The 18,606-nt window shown below is 36.7% G+C and overlaps 1 protein-coding gene across 2 annotated transcripts in view; it reads right to left on the bottom strand.

Moving 5' to 3' along the window:
- PPP1R1C (protein phosphatase 1 regulatory inhibitor subunit 1C) overlaps nucleotides 1-18,093 on the bottom strand; it is a 130,023-nt gene extending 111,930 nt beyond the window's left edge. Inside the window, exons 1-2 of one of the 2 annotated variants that reach the window (XM_060107349.1) lie at nucleotides 18,013-18,093; nucleotides 16,258-16,339 (exon numbers count right to left, since the gene is read on the bottom strand). In XM_060107349.1, the coding sequence (XP_059963332.1) occupies nucleotides 16,258-16,339; nucleotides 18,013-18,093 (163 nt within the window). The remainder of the gene's footprint in view (nucleotides 1-16,257; nucleotides 16,340-18,012) is intronic. The other variant, XM_060107350.1, reaches the window with a different exon arrangement.
- Between the last annotated feature and the right edge of the window lie 513 nt (nucleotides 18,094-18,606).

Below are 18,606 nucleotides of genomic sequence, written 5' to 3'. Positions count from 1 at the left end.
TATAAGGCATAACTTTCTAACAAATAGAGCTGTCCAATCATAACCATGGTGCTTCAGAAAGAGCTAAACCTATCACTGGAAATGGTCAAGTGGAATCTGACTAATCATCAACTGGGATCCCTAGAGAAAGTAATCCTGCATAGAGTTGAGACCAAAATAGAACCAATATCATGGCTTTTACCCATTTTACTGCATGTTTCCTTTGCTTGTCAAAAATAATCCTTTCAAACAAAATGGAAGGGGATGGTTTCAGTGGAAATTAGGGTGGCTAATCATAGAGGTTGACTTGAGTTTATTAGGTTGGAGATGTCACAGACTCAATCTATGTCCAGCTGTAGTAGAATATAGGAAACTTGTGAATTTAAACTACTACCTAACTGAACTCTACTTAGTAGTATTTTTTCAGCTCTGAGCTGCTAGAAGCTATATTTTGATAAATGTCCATGTCCAGAAATGAATGAAATGAGATATATCTGAGCATCTTAAAAAGCGTAAGTATTTAGTAAAATAAAGTAGTGGTGAGGGCATTCTAAGTAGGAAAAATTTTTCTTTTTTTTAATAAATTTATTTATTTATTTTTGGCTGTGTTGGGTCTTTGTTGCTGCTTGCGGGCTTTCTCTAGTTGCGGTGAGCAGGGGCTGCTCTTCATTGTGGTGTGTGGGCTTCTCATTGCAGTGGCTTCTCTTGTTGCAGAGCACGAGCTCTAGGCATGCGGGCTTCAGTAGTTGTGGCTCATGAGCTCTAGAGTGCAGGCTCAGTAGTTGTGGTGCACAGGCTTAGTTGCTCTGCGGCATGTGGGATCTTCCCGGACCAGGGCTCGAACCCGTGCCCCCTGCATTGGCAGGCGGATTCTTAACCATTGCACCACCAGGGAAGCCCAGGAAAAAATTTTCTATTCAGACATTTAAGGTGGAAATTGTTAGAGAACAAGTAGCCAATCTTGTCAGAGACACAGGTTCAGGCCTGGGAATAGAGTTGGAGAATTTGGTCCAACCCAGACTGTCAAGGATCTTGTATATCAGGCTAAGGGATCTAAGTGTTACTCCATAAGGAACAGAGAGGAGCAAATGCAGTGAAATACAAGAGTACTGTTTGGAAAAGATGAGGCAAGAATATGTAGCATAGATCTCAAATATAAGCACAAATTACAGAGGACTTTATCACAGTAGTTTAAAATGTTGACAATTTACATACTTCTTTTTAATTCTGATGTGTTGATAGTTGTCACAATGTTATTAACCACCACCCTTCTCTCCAAAGGAAGCTGCTTACTAGTTTTGTCCCATAGGACAAAATACAGGTCAGTCCTGTCCAATAAGATGATTGATGGCATATTTTGGGGTTATGTACAGATACTCAGAGTGAGCTTATAAACAGAGTTTTTTTCATATATGCTTCCAGCTACCAAATGTTTGGTGGCAATTAGTATGAATATTTCTATATTTGTAATTTGGATTTGGAGTGTTTCAAGCATGTAAATCAGTCATGAAGCACATTAATAAACTGTTAAAAAACAAATATTTTAGTTTTTAGTTCTTTGAAATATCATTTTGGTGCTTTTTTTGTCTTAGTAACTTTTTTCTTCATCAAAACATTGAACCAAAGTTATTAATAAAAAGCAAAATCTATGTACTGTACTTTAAGAGCAAGGAATCATTAATTTTTACATAATAATTACATTATTAATAAAAACAAATCTGATGACTTACATACAAATGACGTTTTAAGTGTTTATTATTTTGTCTTGTTTTGTTTCAGTTTGCGTATTTGTGTGTTTGTTTCCTTAGCATGTAAGATTTGGAGTAGGAAATCATATTCTATTTCTTCTCGATTTATTTTGTGTCAAAGTTTCAAGTTTACTTCATATCTGAGAAAGCTGTTTTCTCATAAGGAGTTTGATGTTAAAGCCTTTCAGATTTTTCACTGCAGTGAAATGTAAGTCTACAGCTTAAAAAAAATGAGGTTGATTCCTCATTTTCTAGCTGCTACACAGAAAAATTTAATATGAAAGGAGAAAAAAATCTCAACAGAAAATGGACTGTGGTATGTCTGGAAAATTTGCCAAGAAGAATGTCAAACTAAGTTAGAAATGAGGAAATGGAGCTGATGCCTGTAATGAGCTCATTTTGGCGTGATATACCAGCAGTAGCCCATAATGACAGACATGTTAATACGTACCCAGATAACAGGAATACGTAAAACACAAATTTTATCTGACTCAGTCAGAAAATAATAAAGCAGCTGGAATGCTGTAATGTGAAGCTAAATGCAGATATGTTTGCAAATAATTCACTGGGGCAAAAAGTAATTTGTTTCTATGGTTTCTTTGTGTAAAAAGTGAGGGAAAGGAAGAATAAGGTACAAGGTCCACTCTAAAATTATTTTTCGTGCAGTCATTAAGTTTCACTTACATACAAATCTTACAAACCAATAAAATGGATTTTTCAGTGAAGTTGTATAATTTTAAATGCTTTTGGTAAGTAATGAACTGTTTGCTTTCCAGTATTGACTGCAGGTTACTAACTATTCCCTGATAGCTTATTGCTAAAGAAAAGAAAATAGTTGAAGGAAAATTACCAGGTAAAATATTTATTTCACTATTCAAAGAAAATGAAAAGAAGACCTAGCCCCTATTCATCTGGTCACATATGTTACCATAGAAGGAAAGTATCTGGCCATTCATTCAGTGCATAAAGACTGCTGCTGTTTGATGGTATTGAATTGAGCTCTTGAACCCCTATATTTTTCTAAGAAAGCAGACAAATTGATTATATATTCACTTTTCCACCATCACCATTTTACTGACATTTTAAAATCAGGTTCAAATAATTTAAAGACAACCAAAGAATAAAATTAGTCATTAGGCAAAACATACTCAGGCTTTAAATTGTCCTGTAAAACATAAGAAATCCCAAAATCATCATTATGCAAAATTGCCTATGTATCCACAGTCACCGGTTGCCTGTGGTGTTTAATTCAAAGCATGTCTATACGAAAACAACACAACTAGCTCAAGTCCTCTACTACTAAAATGTATCCTTGCTGAGATGATTCCAAGAATTTTGTTCATGCTGTGTGTTACAGAGCAAAGGCCACTTTAAGTTATTTCCATAAATATTTAATGTAAGAACTCATGACAATCCAGTGAGTCATCATTTGTAGGTACTTGTGAGATGTTAGGATGGGGATAAACCTTGTGAAATAATCAGATTAGTTTTAAATGGTCTCTATTTTCCTTCCATAGTAAGGCATCTTTCCAGTCATTCTTCCAGATCCTCAGAGCCCTTTTCCGCACTCCTGATACCCAGAGAGTACTTAACTAAAGCCTGATACACATGGAAGGGCCTTGTGACCCAATCTTTTTTCTTCTGACTCACATCAAAATTTATTAATTCTGGGACTTCCCTAGTGGTCCAGTGGTTAAAAATCTGCCTTCCAATGCAGGGGACGCAGATTCAATCCCTGGTCGGGAAACTAAGATCCCACATGCCTTGGGGCAACTAAGCCCATGCACCACAACTACTGAGCCCCCGAGCTACAACTACAGAGCCCACACACTCTGGAGCCCACGTGCCACAACTAGAGAGAAGCCTGCATGCTGCAGCGAAGAGCCCATGCACTGCAACAAAAGATCCTGCATGCCACAACTAAGACCCGACACAGCCAAAAAAAAAAAATTTTATTAATTCTATAATTCATTTCTTCAGGGCATTACTAGGTGACAGAAAGTCATCAATAATCAGTGGGAGCAGGGAGCAAATGAGTTAATGGATCCAGTGACTTGTTACTTCTCCTGGAATAAAGCCTTCCAGCTGGAGTGGTCAATGAAGGTTTCATATAAGAAGGGGGGTTTGATTTGAGTCTAGGAGGATAAGAACTACAGTTGATGGGAAGGGAAGATGACATCCCAGTATAAGTACAAATTGGTCATGTTCTTGGTCAACTAGGATCCAAGTGTAAACCGTTGGCCCTCCAACTAATGTTTTAAGTTAAGACAAATTATTTTTCTTAATAAGTACAGATAAATAGGCAAATGGACACATGCATAAATAACGAGGTCTAACTCTAAGAATGGAATAATGGGTAAGATTTATATTTCTGTTTGGTAATCTGATTTTTTGCTTATATAATAAAAAATCTAGTATTAACAACTCTGAAGTCCTCTTATCTAATAAATTATCCAAGAAAAGAAAAAAAAAGGTGTAGAATTACCACTCTAAAACAAACTCACGTTGGAATGGAAAGAAGTACATTCTGGTGTCATATCAAACAGAATCTCACTTGGCCAAGCTAGAATGAAGAACTTGCTTATAATTGCTTCCATGAGGAAGACAGAAATAAAATAGTAAGGGTATGATGTTGCTTATTTGTAGAGAGAAAAGTGTTATTAATGTAGTGGAAAGCACACTGACCTTGGATAGACAATGTGTGTTTAAATTTCAGACCCACTAATGTACTAGCTTCTTTGACATTGAGCAGCTCATCTATCATCCTTTTTCTAAAATGGAGGTTATAATATTCATCTCACAGAGTTGCTGCGGATATATATGTTATAAGTGAAATAGGTTTGCAAATTAGAAAACTACCAAAGGTGAGATACATTACTATCAACCTCTTTGCCTTTGAACTTACATGGTTTTTAAAAATTATTTTAGCTTAGAGGTAATTTTGTCTTTTAGGTCCTAAATGTACTTCAAAATGTATTTTACATATGTCCCTTATACTGTAACTGTCCATATAAACATTACAACTGGTGTTTGCCTCGATTCTAATGATGTCAGTGGACCGCAGAATTAGGGTATGGGTATGAAAATATCTTCAGCTGTCTCCAAGACCTTGAGCAAAAAGGTGCCCTTCATTGGCTAAGTAAAGCAGGAATTCTGGGCTATTCACAAAGTAAAATGACCTGTGGTAGAATTTGAGATGAGACATTTTAGCTCAATCATTCATGACATTTTACTTCACTGAAATGTGATGGTGAGTGGGTCTCTGGCATTATTTCTTGAAAACATTTTAGTCGTTGGGGGCAGGTGGGCTGTATTTAGGATCCATGAAGGGAGAGTGGATAATCCTTAGAGTGCTTTGGAAAGCAAATCTAGTCTGAGTCTGTCCTGCTTAATCGGAAATCACTGCCCATTTTCAATAGGAAGGTACCTATGGCAAATGAACAAAGTTCCTGTTCAACCTTCAAGCCCTCCACCAAAAATAAAGAAGGAAATAGATATAAAGCTGCAGTGCCAGCCATAATCTAACACAACTATTTTCCTTTCTTCTGTTCATTTTTAAAATTTCAACTTTAGTACAATTATCAACAATTTGTGTAATAAAGACTCCATAGACTATGGTGGAAATGACTGAGTTTATTTATTTATTATTATTATTTTTAAACATCTTTATTGGAGTATAATTGCTTTACAATGGTGTGTTAGTTTCTGCTGTATAGCAAAGTGAATCAGCTATACATATACATATATCCCCATATCTCCTCCCTCTTGCATCTCCCTCCCACCCTCCCTTTCCCACCCCTCTAGGTGGTCACAAAACACCGAGCTGATCCTGTGCTATGTGGCTGCTTCCCACTAGCTATCTATTTTACATTTGGTAGTGTATATATGTCCATGCCACTCTTCCACTTCATCCCAGCTTACCCTTCCCCCTCCCCCTGTCCTCAAGTCCATTCTCTATGTCTGCATCTTTATTCCTGTCCTGCCCCTAGGTTCTTCAGAACCTTTTTTTTTTTTTTTTTAGATTCCATATATATGTGTTAGCATACAGTATTTGTTTTTCTCTTTCTGACTTACTTCACTCTGTATGAGACTCTAGGTCTCACTACAAATAACACAATTTCGTTTCTTTTTATGGCGGAGTAATATTCCCTTGTATATATGTGCCACATCTTCTTTATCCATTCATCTTTCAATTGACTGACTTACTTAAAGCAAGAAGTAGGAATAGTGTGCACATTATGATGAAACATAATGAGCTCATCATAAGACAACTTTATGTGCCTTACTCTTCTTTTTAGCTATGGCTAATTAAAAACTAGGACAGGTAAATTATATTGTGGTATACAAAGTAGAGCTCATAACAAATCCATTTGTAAAGTAAAGCTGGCCTAGCCAATCACCCATTATATAATTGTCTGCCAAAACCCTTTCACACAAATCAGAATGGGGAAAGAATAAATCTCCCATCAGTCGCGTTGCTAGCATACGTCATCTTGCTTGATTCCAGCAACACGACCAGTGTTGGAATTGCCATGATCCATGCTTCATAGAATTGGAAACTAAGACTCAGATATTCAGTCATGCCATGATTTGATTCTAAGTCATGCCATGTTCATTGATTCTGAAATTAGGGCTCTTAACTCTACACAAAACCACCTCCCAGTGTTAAAGCCGTGGAAAAGCAGTTTGGAAGTTACTGTATTCTTTTGGAATAAAGCCATAAGTGCCTAGACTGAGCAGAGAAAATAAAAATATAGTGAGATAGATTCAACCTGTACAGAAGGATCAGCAGAAGAGCCATTGATAGGTTCAAGGGGCAAGGGAGGGAGAGAGGGGTCAGAGCTGATTCCAAGGTTGTGTGGTTCAGCAATTAGAGGAATGGAGATACCATTAACAGAAATGTTGAGGTCAAAAATTTAAATGTTGATTTCAATTTAGGGGACACATTTCAGTTAGACATTGATTTTCAGGTGGTAGTCAGAGGAGCTCACTTTCTGTTTCTAATTAAAATACTTCTCCCTGTATTCATGAATTATGAAAACGGGCACAGGAAACCTCCAAAATGAGAGAATAGTCTTAAACTAACTAATATTCAATAAATGTAACTTATTTTTAAAATATTCTTCTGATTTAAAAAAATAATTTAACAAATCTCACCATTTGAATCTATGCCAGTAATTTCAATGTTTTTTATTCATGGGTTTTCAAATGTGATTAGTTTTTGATTTATTGGTTTCAAGTTCAAAGGGTTAGAAATTTAAATAATAACTATTAGCTTTATTCCATTTATAACCTGAATTCATGAAGCTTTTCTAGATACTTTGCTAGGTGCTGGCCTTTTTAAAATCAGGTCACTTAGTGCAGGTGGATTTTATTATATGGATAAATAGCCTGTGATATTTTTACACACAGTTGTGTATTTGGCTTATATAAGCATGTGTACATGTGTTTGTGCATGGAAATATCTATTGTGTATATGTGTTCTAATAGTCTGTTCTTCAACAGACAGGGAAAAAAAAGCATAAACTGATGTTACATTGAGGCAAATTATTCTAAAAATTGGATTCCAAAATAACTGTTGTTCTCATTCTTCCATTTTGTGCACTCAGTTCTATTTTTATGAGCAGGTCAATATGTATTTATATGTAACGAGTATGATTATGAAAATTGTTTCCCATAATGAAGGAAAATTGCTCCCAGAGAATGAAACAACAACAACAACAAACCCAGAAAGATTACAAATTTCCTAGCTTTTCTTAGTTCTCACAGTACTTTTTTCTCAGCATTATTGCCAAGGTTGCACTGTAATTGTATTCTAACCAGACTGTCAAGCTATCTCCCTTTGATGATTCAGGTTTTGGAAACTTATTTCACAAATAGCCTTGTTAAGCGCTATAATTACTATATCAAATTACCCTAAGTGATACAAAATCATTGAGTTAAATTCAAAGATAATCTTCTATCCATAACACAGAAAAGACTCATAGATATAGATTTAAAATTTCCCAGCACGTTCAGGGTCCTCTGAAATGCTAAGGAAGATATGAAGAGGACGAGTATGGAGAAGGCAATAACAGCAAACAGACTGGGAGGGAAGAGATGAATTCGGAGGGCCCTAATCCTTGCATCTGGGACATCTGCTCCAGGACCTTCCTTTCTCTCTACCTCAGGCTTTTTGAGCTCCAGGTAGACTAATTGCCAGGACAATATGTTACATCTGGTCAGAGTACTGTTGTTTCAAAAGATAGAATGTAGTAACAGTATTAACAACAACTTCAAAAGGTAGAATTTCAGGTAGTATGGAAACGGATTTAGGGAGATATTTTCCAGCATCTCTAAAATCTTACCACTTAGGTGCCTCCATCCTTACAGTGTTTTTTTCTTTCTTTGTAGTGTTATCTGTTTAGTTTGACAGCCTTGAATGGAGCTTGCATCCTCCAAGTAGACCACGGTACCCTTCACAGCATCCTACACGGAGCCCAGGCAGGCATCTATGTCACCTTTCTGGACCCTGTGCGGGCATTTCAGCTTTAGCTCCTGGTAAGTTCTGCTACCAAATCGTGTCTGGTATTGCTGGAACAGCATCAGATCACTACTTGGTCAAAGTCATGAATAGAAAATGGTGGAAGAAAGGATAGAAAATCTCAAAGCTTGAAATCTTGTTCCTGAGCAATTCTAAAATAAATACATAAATAACCCTTCTCTGTTAACTACATAGCTTGGTTAGATTTTTTGTTAGAGGTTTGGTAATTTACTGTTCTCCTTGAATATGATTATGAAATAGAAACAGTTAGAAAGAGCTTTTAGAAACTTTTTCTAGCTTAAATTTGAAATTGAATGTGCCCTTAAGCTCCCCAGAACAGCTGATTACAATGTTGTCCATGTGTACTATTATGTAGACACAAAAATGTACATCTGTTTATTCAGTGGATGCAGAATAGCCTTATTTCTAATGAATATATTTTATATTGAGTGAAATTTGGTAGTGTTGGGAAAAAACAAGCTTTTCAGAGCCTCGTGAACCCAGCTTCCTCACTTTTAATGGGCCTTAAAAGGATGAGCGGGCTTCCCTGGTGGCGCAGTGGTTGAGAGTCCGCCTGCCGATGCAGGGGACACGGGTTCGTGCCCCGATCCCGGAAGATCCCACATGCCGCGGAGCGGCTGGGCCCGCGAGCCATGGCCGCGGAGCCTGTGTGTCCGGAGCCTGTGCTCCGCAACGGGAGAGGCCACAGCAGTGAGAGGCCCGCGTACAGCAAAAAAAAAAAAAAAAAAAAAAAAAAGGATGAGCCACTTTTTTGGGGTAACACAGGCAGTAAGCAGCCATCTGAGAGCCAGATTCAAGCCTGAGTGATTCCAACACCTCTATTCCTAAGTAGTACATGCCAGCCTCTCCAAAATAAGAGTTGCCATTTATCAAGCATCTAGTCTCTGTACCGTATTTTACGTATTTTACGTATTTTATTATAACCTAATCACCCAAAACATCCTATGGTAAACATTTCTGCACTGAATTGAAATATATTTTGTATTTTGCCACATGTTGATCTTACTACCAATATATATACATGTGTCAAATTATGCCTCAGGTAGGTTTCTCCATGAGGTCAGGGATGGTGACTTACTTATTTTATCCCCTAGAGCAGCTAACACTGTGCCTTAGCCAGAATAAGTGCCCAGAAAGTTTGATAGATTGCCATTGGATTTGAGAATATATTTTTTTTTATCCACTTAAATTTAATAGACCATGGGTATCTAATATCTACTAGATATGCTACTAGTTTTGAGTACCTATATCTATGCTACTAGTTTGGAATAAATAGTAAAATTTTAGCTCTGATGCCAATTCTTAAAAGCTTAAAGCCAAAAGATCAAGACAAGTTTTACAAATGTTTCATAGAATAGTGAGCATGATAAATAAATGCCTCTTTGTCTTGGCCAGAATTAATCTTACTGTGGTCTGAGCTTTTGGAATTTCTGTTATTACAATTGTATCCTGGTTCATCCAGATGTATTATTCTCTGTTACCTAGTCCACATGTTCCTCAAGGATTTAGAATAAGGACTCAGTAAATACTTAATTGAATTGAATGTATAAATCAATAAATACCTTCAAGAGTTGCAGGTGAGAGGAGAGTATTGGAATAACAAAGCCAGACAATGAATCAGATTAGTTAGGGGAAAGTTTTGAGATTTAAATGAGTCTCAGGCTGCAATTTAAATAAGATTAATTGGAAAACATGGAGAGTGATTTACACAAATGAGTCAGTCTAGGCTGTCTTAAGAGTTGGCAAAGGAACCAAAAGGAGGAACCAAAGGAAGAAAGCTTACCCAGAATATAGCACAGGAATGGTGTATGGAAGGAAGTGAGAGCAAATGGAGTGGAATCAAATGTGAGCAACCAAATGAGAGTTTAATAGATATTACTAAAGGATTTTTATACTCCATATTCAATCTTCTTTCTTTCCACATACTATTAGGATATGAATTGCATTTTTTTGATCGCACCAAGTGGTTTGCAGGATCTCAGTTCCCTGATCAGGCATCGAACCTGGGCCCTCAGCAGTGAAAGCACAGAGTCCTAACCACTGAACCACCAGGGAATTCCCATGAATTGCATTTTTGATTGGATACAAATCTTTCACAAAGATCTCTTGCTTGCAATATATTTTTTCATAACTTTATAGACATCAGTAGCGTGCTTATTTTTAAAATATTCCCAAGGACTCATATTTCATGAAAATTATGTTTGTAAACCAGACACGGTCAGTTGAACAAATACCACAGTATAAGATCCATAACAATTCCATAATTGTGTATTCTTATCCTGATGAATTAGGAGTTATGGTACATCTTTTCTCTTATCAAGAACCAATGCCTCATGGGGACACTGTTTGACACTGCCTAATGCAGTCAGGATGGGAAAAGAACTGGGCCATCTTCTGATAAGAAATGCAGGTTTTAGGAGAGCTCAGCTTTTCTCAGCATGGATATAATGACGCAGGGGGATCGCATGTCTTCAGTATCTATTTGGTTGCAGACACTGTGCTATGCATTTTCTTACACCTCAATGTCCTCTTTTAGAAAGGGGGAAACTGAGCCCACAGAGGTCAACTGCACACCCAATGTCTCACTACCAGGAACCGGCAAAGCTGGGATTCAAACCCAAGTCTTACTCCAAAGGCAGTGCTTTACCTACTACAAACATTGCCTTTCTACATCATGCAGAAGTACCTTAGGGTTATTTTCACCTGCTATAATCCCCACAAGTAGGAAAACGGAGACCAAGAAAAAGGAAGTGAATTGAACCTACCATAATTCTGTCATATTTCACTAAGCTATTTCTTATTAAAATCAGTGTAAAAGGTGAGCAGTATATACTGTTGCTCAAAATGAGCAAAAGTAGTAATCTTGCTGAAATAAAACAGCACTATTTCATAGTTTTATAATTTGCCCTTTCATTTTTCTTCCATTCAATTTGAAGATTACACTAGTCCTTTGAACACTTATAGTATAGCAAACTTCGGCATGACTAAGAACTGGAACCTCATCTCTGGCTCACAATTATTCCAATTGATCGGACTGTTTGGCTGCACAGATTGAATAGTTATAGGAAAATTAGTCAATCAGTTGTACAGTACATGAACCTCTGAAAGCCACATGCATCACTTATCTTTGAAATTTTTTTTTTTTTTGGCTGTGCCGTGCAACATGTGAGCTCTTAGTTTCCCCGACCAGGGATAGAATCTGTGCCCACTGCACTGGGAGCTAAGAGTCTTAACCACTGGACCGCCAGGAAAGTCCCTGCATTACTTATCTTTAATTCATTCAGCATGGTTTGGCATTCAATAACTTATAGAAATAAATGCTGAGGAGAAAAAAACAGGCTTTTCTGACAGAAATTAATACCAGTTAAACCTTGAAGAGTCTTCAAACACTGGACCTTTCTTTCTTTTGTACTGTCATTAATGTTCAGAAGGCAAAATAAATGCTGAACAATCAACGACAATTGTGGGTCAGAATGAATTACAACCACATTCCCAAAGGAGATGAGAAAAAAGAATGAAACGAAACTGTATGGACTATAGGTCCAGTACAGCTTTTACTTGAACACATTTGATTGGCGGTCCCTGGGGGTAACAGGCCCCTCCAGGTGTGGGACTAATGATGTCTTACCTGTCCTTAAGAATCCCAGGAAAATCCTCAGTGAGATTCCTGGAACTTGTACTCAGGGTGCCCATTGCCTACCAATCACTCATTTTGTGAAATAGAGGGTCTCCGTGAAGAGAGACTGTTTGCATATGAATGCCCTAACACTAGAAATAAATGTCCACTTTAACTTGATGACCCTGCATAACCTCACATCATTGAAAATTTCTGGACCCTCTCTGCTTTGAACAGCTCAGTCTGAGTCCAGCAATATTCTCTGTCATCCAGTGTCTCAGGATTTTAAATACAGAGCCTTGAAAATCTTATTAGTCAACTTACTGTCAAATTCCTAAAATGCAAGCCTCATTTAGAAAGTCACATGCTACTTCCAGAACGGACTGTGGCTTCTTTTTCAGTGTGTGGAGCCCAATAGCCCAATCAATTGGAAATCCCAGTTCTCTTTACTGACTAGACTTACTCTCAAGGTTGAAAGGAGATGGTGAGATATTGAATTCATATGTCTCATTATTAAGTAATTTTTAGGAACATGGCCCATGTGAGAAAATGCTTTGTTTTTATTCCTCATTTCTAAGACTATCTGGAGCGAAAAGTGTCAAAGAGAAAGTCAGTCTCTCCCACATTGGTCTGTGATAGGAAGTTCAATAAATATCCCCCATTTTACATTATATGTCTGGTCCCACTTATTAGATGTACAACAAACTTCTAAATGATGCCAAAACTCCTGTGTACTTATCCAAATCTTCAGTAAGCTCTTGGCCTTTTACAGTTCACTCATGTTTAATAGGCATCAGGTCCATTAAACTTAGTTGTAACCATACTGTCTCTGCTTAACAGTAAGTGGAAAAGAATGGATGCCACAAACTTTAATATTCAGAAGGCCTGTTCTAATCTGGATTTTTACTGGAAGACTGTGTCCAGCTCTATGCTCCAAAGGCCTAGAGGCAAGGAGAATTTGGATAGAGCTCATTAAGGCCCTTATTGGGTGCTGGGAATATTCAATCCAGAAAAGAAAGTAACGAAGAATTGCCTTATGTATTTAAAAAGGTGAGTAGGGAGTTCCCTGGTGACCTAGTGGTTAGAATTCTGGGCTTTCACTGCCGTGGCCTGGGTTCAATCCCTGGGGAACTGAGATCCCACAAGCCGCGCAAGTGCAGCTGAATAAATAAGTAAGTAAGTAAGTAAATAAATAAATAAATATTTTTTTTAAAAAGGTGAGTAAGTGAACTTTTATTGACAAGAGTAAATGAAGTTATTTTAGAATAAAGTGGGGTATCACTCAAGTTTTTCATAAGAAACTATTTTCTAACTCGTAAAATTATTTGATCTCATATTGAAAACTAGTTGTAACTATGGATTCTTCTCTGATATATACAAAATGGAGCAAGTCTCAGGGACTTGGGTCGATTTCTGAATCTTTCATGAAGAAGTGTGGTTAGATTAGGTATTTTCTGAAGTTTTTTCCCAATTCTAGGTTTCTAATACTAGTAGCCAAATAAATATACAGTCTTCTTATAAGCCTACTATTGTAAATAAAAGTAATGTTTAAGTAAATCTAGAAATGTGATGAAATAAATTGCAGAAAGTGACATTGCCATTTACTTCTAAATAGAGAAGATTTATATATAGTCATCCCTTTAAATAAAAATATAGAAACCAAACCAGTTAACTACATATTGTACAAAAGTAAAAGCAAATAGTACAAGACGAGACAATGAGACTCTTACTGTATAAACTCAGAGAGGTTATCATAAATAGGCACTTACTCAGAAGATTAAAAATTCTGAGAGATAAGCAGTTTGCTACAAGGTCACTCAAATTAGTAGCCCTAGAAAACATTTGAAAAAGATGAAATTTGTCTTTGGTGCACCTCTACCCCCGCATCTCCGGCTTCTAGTACCTTTTTACTGCCATTGGCTGTTTAGAGTCATTCCAAGAAGCAAACGTTGTTTCTGCCCTCTCCACCATAAAGACACACCCTTTGCTTTTAAACTTTTTCAGGTACGATGCCTTCAATTTAACATTTTTAGTCTTGTGTCCCATTATTTTGAAATAAATTGATTAATCTATGCCGGAGGATATATCCTTAACAGGTTATGTAACTGTTACCCTAGTGTTTCTACTGCTGAGAATTCTAGGCTGTTGGTTAGAAAGGGACTGATGTGACATTTTGTTGCCCCTGGAATCTTACCAGTCAGGTGCCCACCTCATCTATATGTTTACACAGGAAAGATGAACTAGCAAACAATCTGGATTTACATGTTGACATATCTATTTCTTTTATTTCTAATCTAAAATTAAATCATTCTTTCAAATATTCTTTTATAACAGACTATTTCTGCAAACTCCTGAAAAGATTTTTTTAAGTAAGCCATGTCTAATTCATTTAACAATGATTACAATATACTGATCTTATCATATGAATTGGAAAGGTTTGTTAATTATGTCTCTAATGGAAAATTTAATTTTCTTTGCTTCATTAATTGACAAGAAAGATTTTCAGGGATTTGAATTTTAAAGAGCATTAATGATAGGTGGTTCCAAGAATACTCATATGTGTCCTGGGCAATTTCAATAAATTGAAGAGATTTATTTATTTACCAGGATTTAAAGCTGCACCCAATTTTTATTTGTCAAAGAACACATTGCTTTTGAGGGCTAAAAGCAACAATTGCTTTAACAAGGTCATTTAACAATTAAGTTTTTTTGTTGTTGCTGTTATTTGTTTTGTTTTGTTTGATAGAGGATGTTCAGATAATATTTGAAACATAATGAATTGTTGGATAGGAAAGAAGTATTTAGTACAGATGAAATTATGAAGATTCTGTTCTTCTTGTTATATCTTTGGGCAACACTTTTCAAGGTTAGCATAGAGAGGTAAGTTCTAGGACACTGTGGAGAAGTCTGCCACTATGAGCAAAAGGCTGTGATGGAAAATTGCTCTAAAATTACCTCCGATATGAAAAGATTTCATTATCATGTTTATTTACTTGTATTTATTTGCACCTCTTACCAGTTGCATCTCTTATTCAACCAAATATGTTATATTTATTAAGTGAAATAATATATTTGAAAATGATTTTAAAATGCTATAGCACTTTAAAGATACAGGATCAAATTATAATTCTTTGTTTTCAGCAGGAATAAATTTGCCTATTTATTTCCCAACAACTGAACATCTTTCTGTATTTGGGCTCGATGACTAATATGCTATTAGAATTTTACTTTCTTATCTTATATATGTTTCTCTAATTAGAAAGGAATCTGAAAAAGTCAAAGACTGTTTTGCCCCGGTGTTCTTAAAACGAATCATTCACTACAATCTGTAATTACACTTACTATGTTTCCACTAAACTCTTTTTAGCCACCCTTATTGTTTATACCTGCAAAAAATCCAACAACAAGTCCTGCCTGGATACAAATTAGTGCAGTGACCTTTGCTGTCTTACTTGTATTTCTAGAAACAGAGCTTAAATGTGGAATTAAAATCACCCCCATTCAATAAGTACATAATGTTTGTGTATTACAGATCATAGTCCTTTATCAGGAATAATAATGCAGCTTTACTTTTTATGGGAAATGGAGAATAAAACCTCAACAAATGGATGCAACTCTTCAGAATGGCTCTCAAATGGGCAGTGCTGAAAATTGATCTGGTTACTTGTCAATTGCATTATTCAGAGATTACATCAGCATCAAAGCTGTAGCCAATGCTGGCTCATTGCCCACCCCATGATAACCTTTGATAAAAAACCAACTCTGTAAAGATATAAGCATCTCCAGGGCTGCAATTTGAGCTATGAAACCTAATTAAAGAACTTTCTACCAGGCTCATTAATAAGCACTGAACCAGATTCTATGCAAACACCTGAACACATGACAGTGATTGCTAACAAAACATTTCATAGCATATCGTCACCAGTAAGTCATTCTAGAGGAAAAGCAGGCAGTTGGCTGAGACAGTTTTCATAATATCTATTTCTGATTTTGTTTATGATCCATTGTATAGACTAGCTTATTAGATTATTGCTAACTGAAATCCCGAATTGAAATCTGTTGGCAATGGCATGCTCTTTTTTTTTTTTTTTTTTTTTTTTTTGTGGTACGCGGGCCTCCCACCGCTGTGGCCTCTCCTGCTGCGGAGCACAGGCTCTGGACGCTCAGGCCCAGTGGCCACGGCTCACGGGCCCAGCCGCTCCGCGGCACGTGGGATCCTCCCGGACCGGGGCACGAACCCGCGTCCCCTGCATCGGCAGGCGGACCCTCAACCACTGTGCCACCAGGGAAGCCCCAATGGCATGCTCTTTGATGTTCCTCAAACAATTCTGTTCTGTTACATCAGTACATAAGACATCATGCTTCTTTACCTGGGGGGTTATGTTCATTGAGAATCACAAGTGATGCTGGTGTAGGTCTTCTTTTCCTGATCTGTGAACAACAAAGGCCCAGCTAAGGTCAGAGACTGGCAGACTCTGTTCCAGGTTACTCTACAGCTTGCAAGGCTGTCCCATCCTCATCTTTTCCCAACATAAATAGCAAATTTCTGGGGGGCACACAGTAGGCGCTCGCTAATTTTATTTTGAATAATAGAAAGCCAGACAGTAGAACTGTCAGATATTAATATCACCTTCTTTGATCAAAAAGCTGCATTTCCACAGAAAAGAAATAGTTGTATGTAACCAAATGATACCACTGAATACTAATATGCAGTGAAGGTACAGGGATGACTTGCTAATTTTAGTTCCTCTCTTGGAGCCTCATAAATTGATGAAGCTTTCAAGATCCATTACACATATTTCTAAACGGGGTAAGAGAAGCTTAGAAAACTCAAATTTCCAGCAGGTTAAATTTAACAGCATACGTTCTTAACTTCAATTAATATTAGAAACTTTTCTTATTTTCTGTAGTATTATTTAGAACAAATTAACACATAAAGAATGAATATGGATCTTACAAAAGTATATAATTCACTTAAAACTAATAGGTTTGGTGTGGGGTTTTTTTCCCTTATTTTAGGAGTTACAGGAACATATTATGATTAGAATTTCTAATGTATCCTAGATTTTTAAAATATATAAGTAAATTCCCAAATCAGTAGGATAGTGGGTAAATTTTAAACAATGATATCTTGTCCAGGATAGAACCAATGCCCCTTTCAACATAGATACATGTTCAAGGTTGTATTTATCTGGCTTGAGTTTGGGTGAATCTACTTCAGATTATCAAAACATCCTAGGAAGTTGAGAGTCTCAGATTCAATAATTACTTTTAAGACTTTGTATATAATATTTGGAAGAGGATTCAGGAATAATTTAGGCTTTAAGAAATTAATGAATTAGGTAGCAGACTCCATAAATTTGTTTTTGCCTCCTCACTGTTGTAATTTTACCACAAATAATCTTTTAAGTGGTTCCATTGAATCAAGAGTCTTAAGTAAATCTGAATATGAAAGGTGATACAGTAAACCAATCTCACATGAGAGAGAGAGAGAGAGAGAGAGAGAGAGATAGAAATAAAGATACATAGGCATATTAGACTTGGAAAAAATCCAGGTTGTGTTAAAGTACCATTTTTAATACCTGAATAAAATGTTTCTTAAATTATACATATACCTGTGATCCTATAATGTATTACATATAATTACTGCTTTGGATACACAATGAAAACATTAAAATGAAACATTAAGCCTGTAATCTGAAATTATTCCAAGATTTAATGCTTTCATTGTTAAATGAATAATAATAAATAATTTTATTATAAATAATAAAATAAAAGCTTGCTAATTTTGAAAAAAATTTTGAAGTTTCTCTAAATGTTGAAACTGTTATTTTAATAAGCAAAAGCAAACAGATTTTTGGATCTCAACCTAAACTGCTAATATAACCATTTTTCCTTAATGGGTGCTAATTTGTATCACATGAAATGCTGCATTTTAGCCAGTAGCTCCCCCAATGCAACTCAAATACAAGTGCATGTGGAAACGAAATTATTTCTCGTTCATATATCCTGGGAAGTCACAAAGTTAGGCAAATTCAAGAGGTGGAGAAGCTTTCAATTAATAACAAGAATATACGTCTGTATTACTTACATACAGGAGCTGGTCCCCACCCAGTTCCACTTACCTGTTCAGCTGCTTCAGGTGCAATCTGACTCTGGAATAAAGGCACAGCAAATTGTATCTTTTTGGGACTGTTGGGCTCCATGACAATGATGAGAATTAGAGATGTGAAGGGCTCAGAAAGACTAACCCCAGGTGGTGTCTGGGATGTGTTTCCTCAGGCACACTCCACCCCGCTACACAGAGTGCTTCGTAATAAATAGCTGTAATTCTAGAGAAAGCAAGTGAAGATGCCGAGGTCTGAGTAACTCCCTTCTTCAACATCCACAGTGATGCCTGGCTTGCCTGTTCCCCCACCAATCCCTTAGATCCTCTCAGCACAATATAAAAAGGAACTGTAAGCTAATTGTGTGCCTCTTCACTAATATACACATGCCAAGCATTCACTCAGCAGCTAATTGAAAATGCAATGCTAGCCTTGAAGGACCTGCTGCCTTGGGATTTGAAAGAAAGGCTCTATCCACTGTACATTACTAACCGGCTGCTCAAAAGTGCAATGTAAGCTCCCTCTGAGTATTGCAAGGATGGGCCATTCATTATTGATAAACATAAAGCAGTACGTTTTTAGAGTTGGGGGCAGGGTTTGGGTGTAGGATCA

Source organism: Mesoplodon densirostris, chromosome 8 (genome assembly GCF_025265405.1).
Source record: "Mesoplodon densirostris isolate mMesDen1 chromosome 8, mMesDen1 primary haplotype, whole genome shotgun sequence".
NCBI lineage: Eukaryota > Metazoa > Chordata > Mammalia > Artiodactyla > Ziphiidae > Mesoplodon > Mesoplodon densirostris.
Note: the sequence above shows the minus strand (reverse complement) of the source record. Positions and strands in the feature narration are given on the sequence as shown.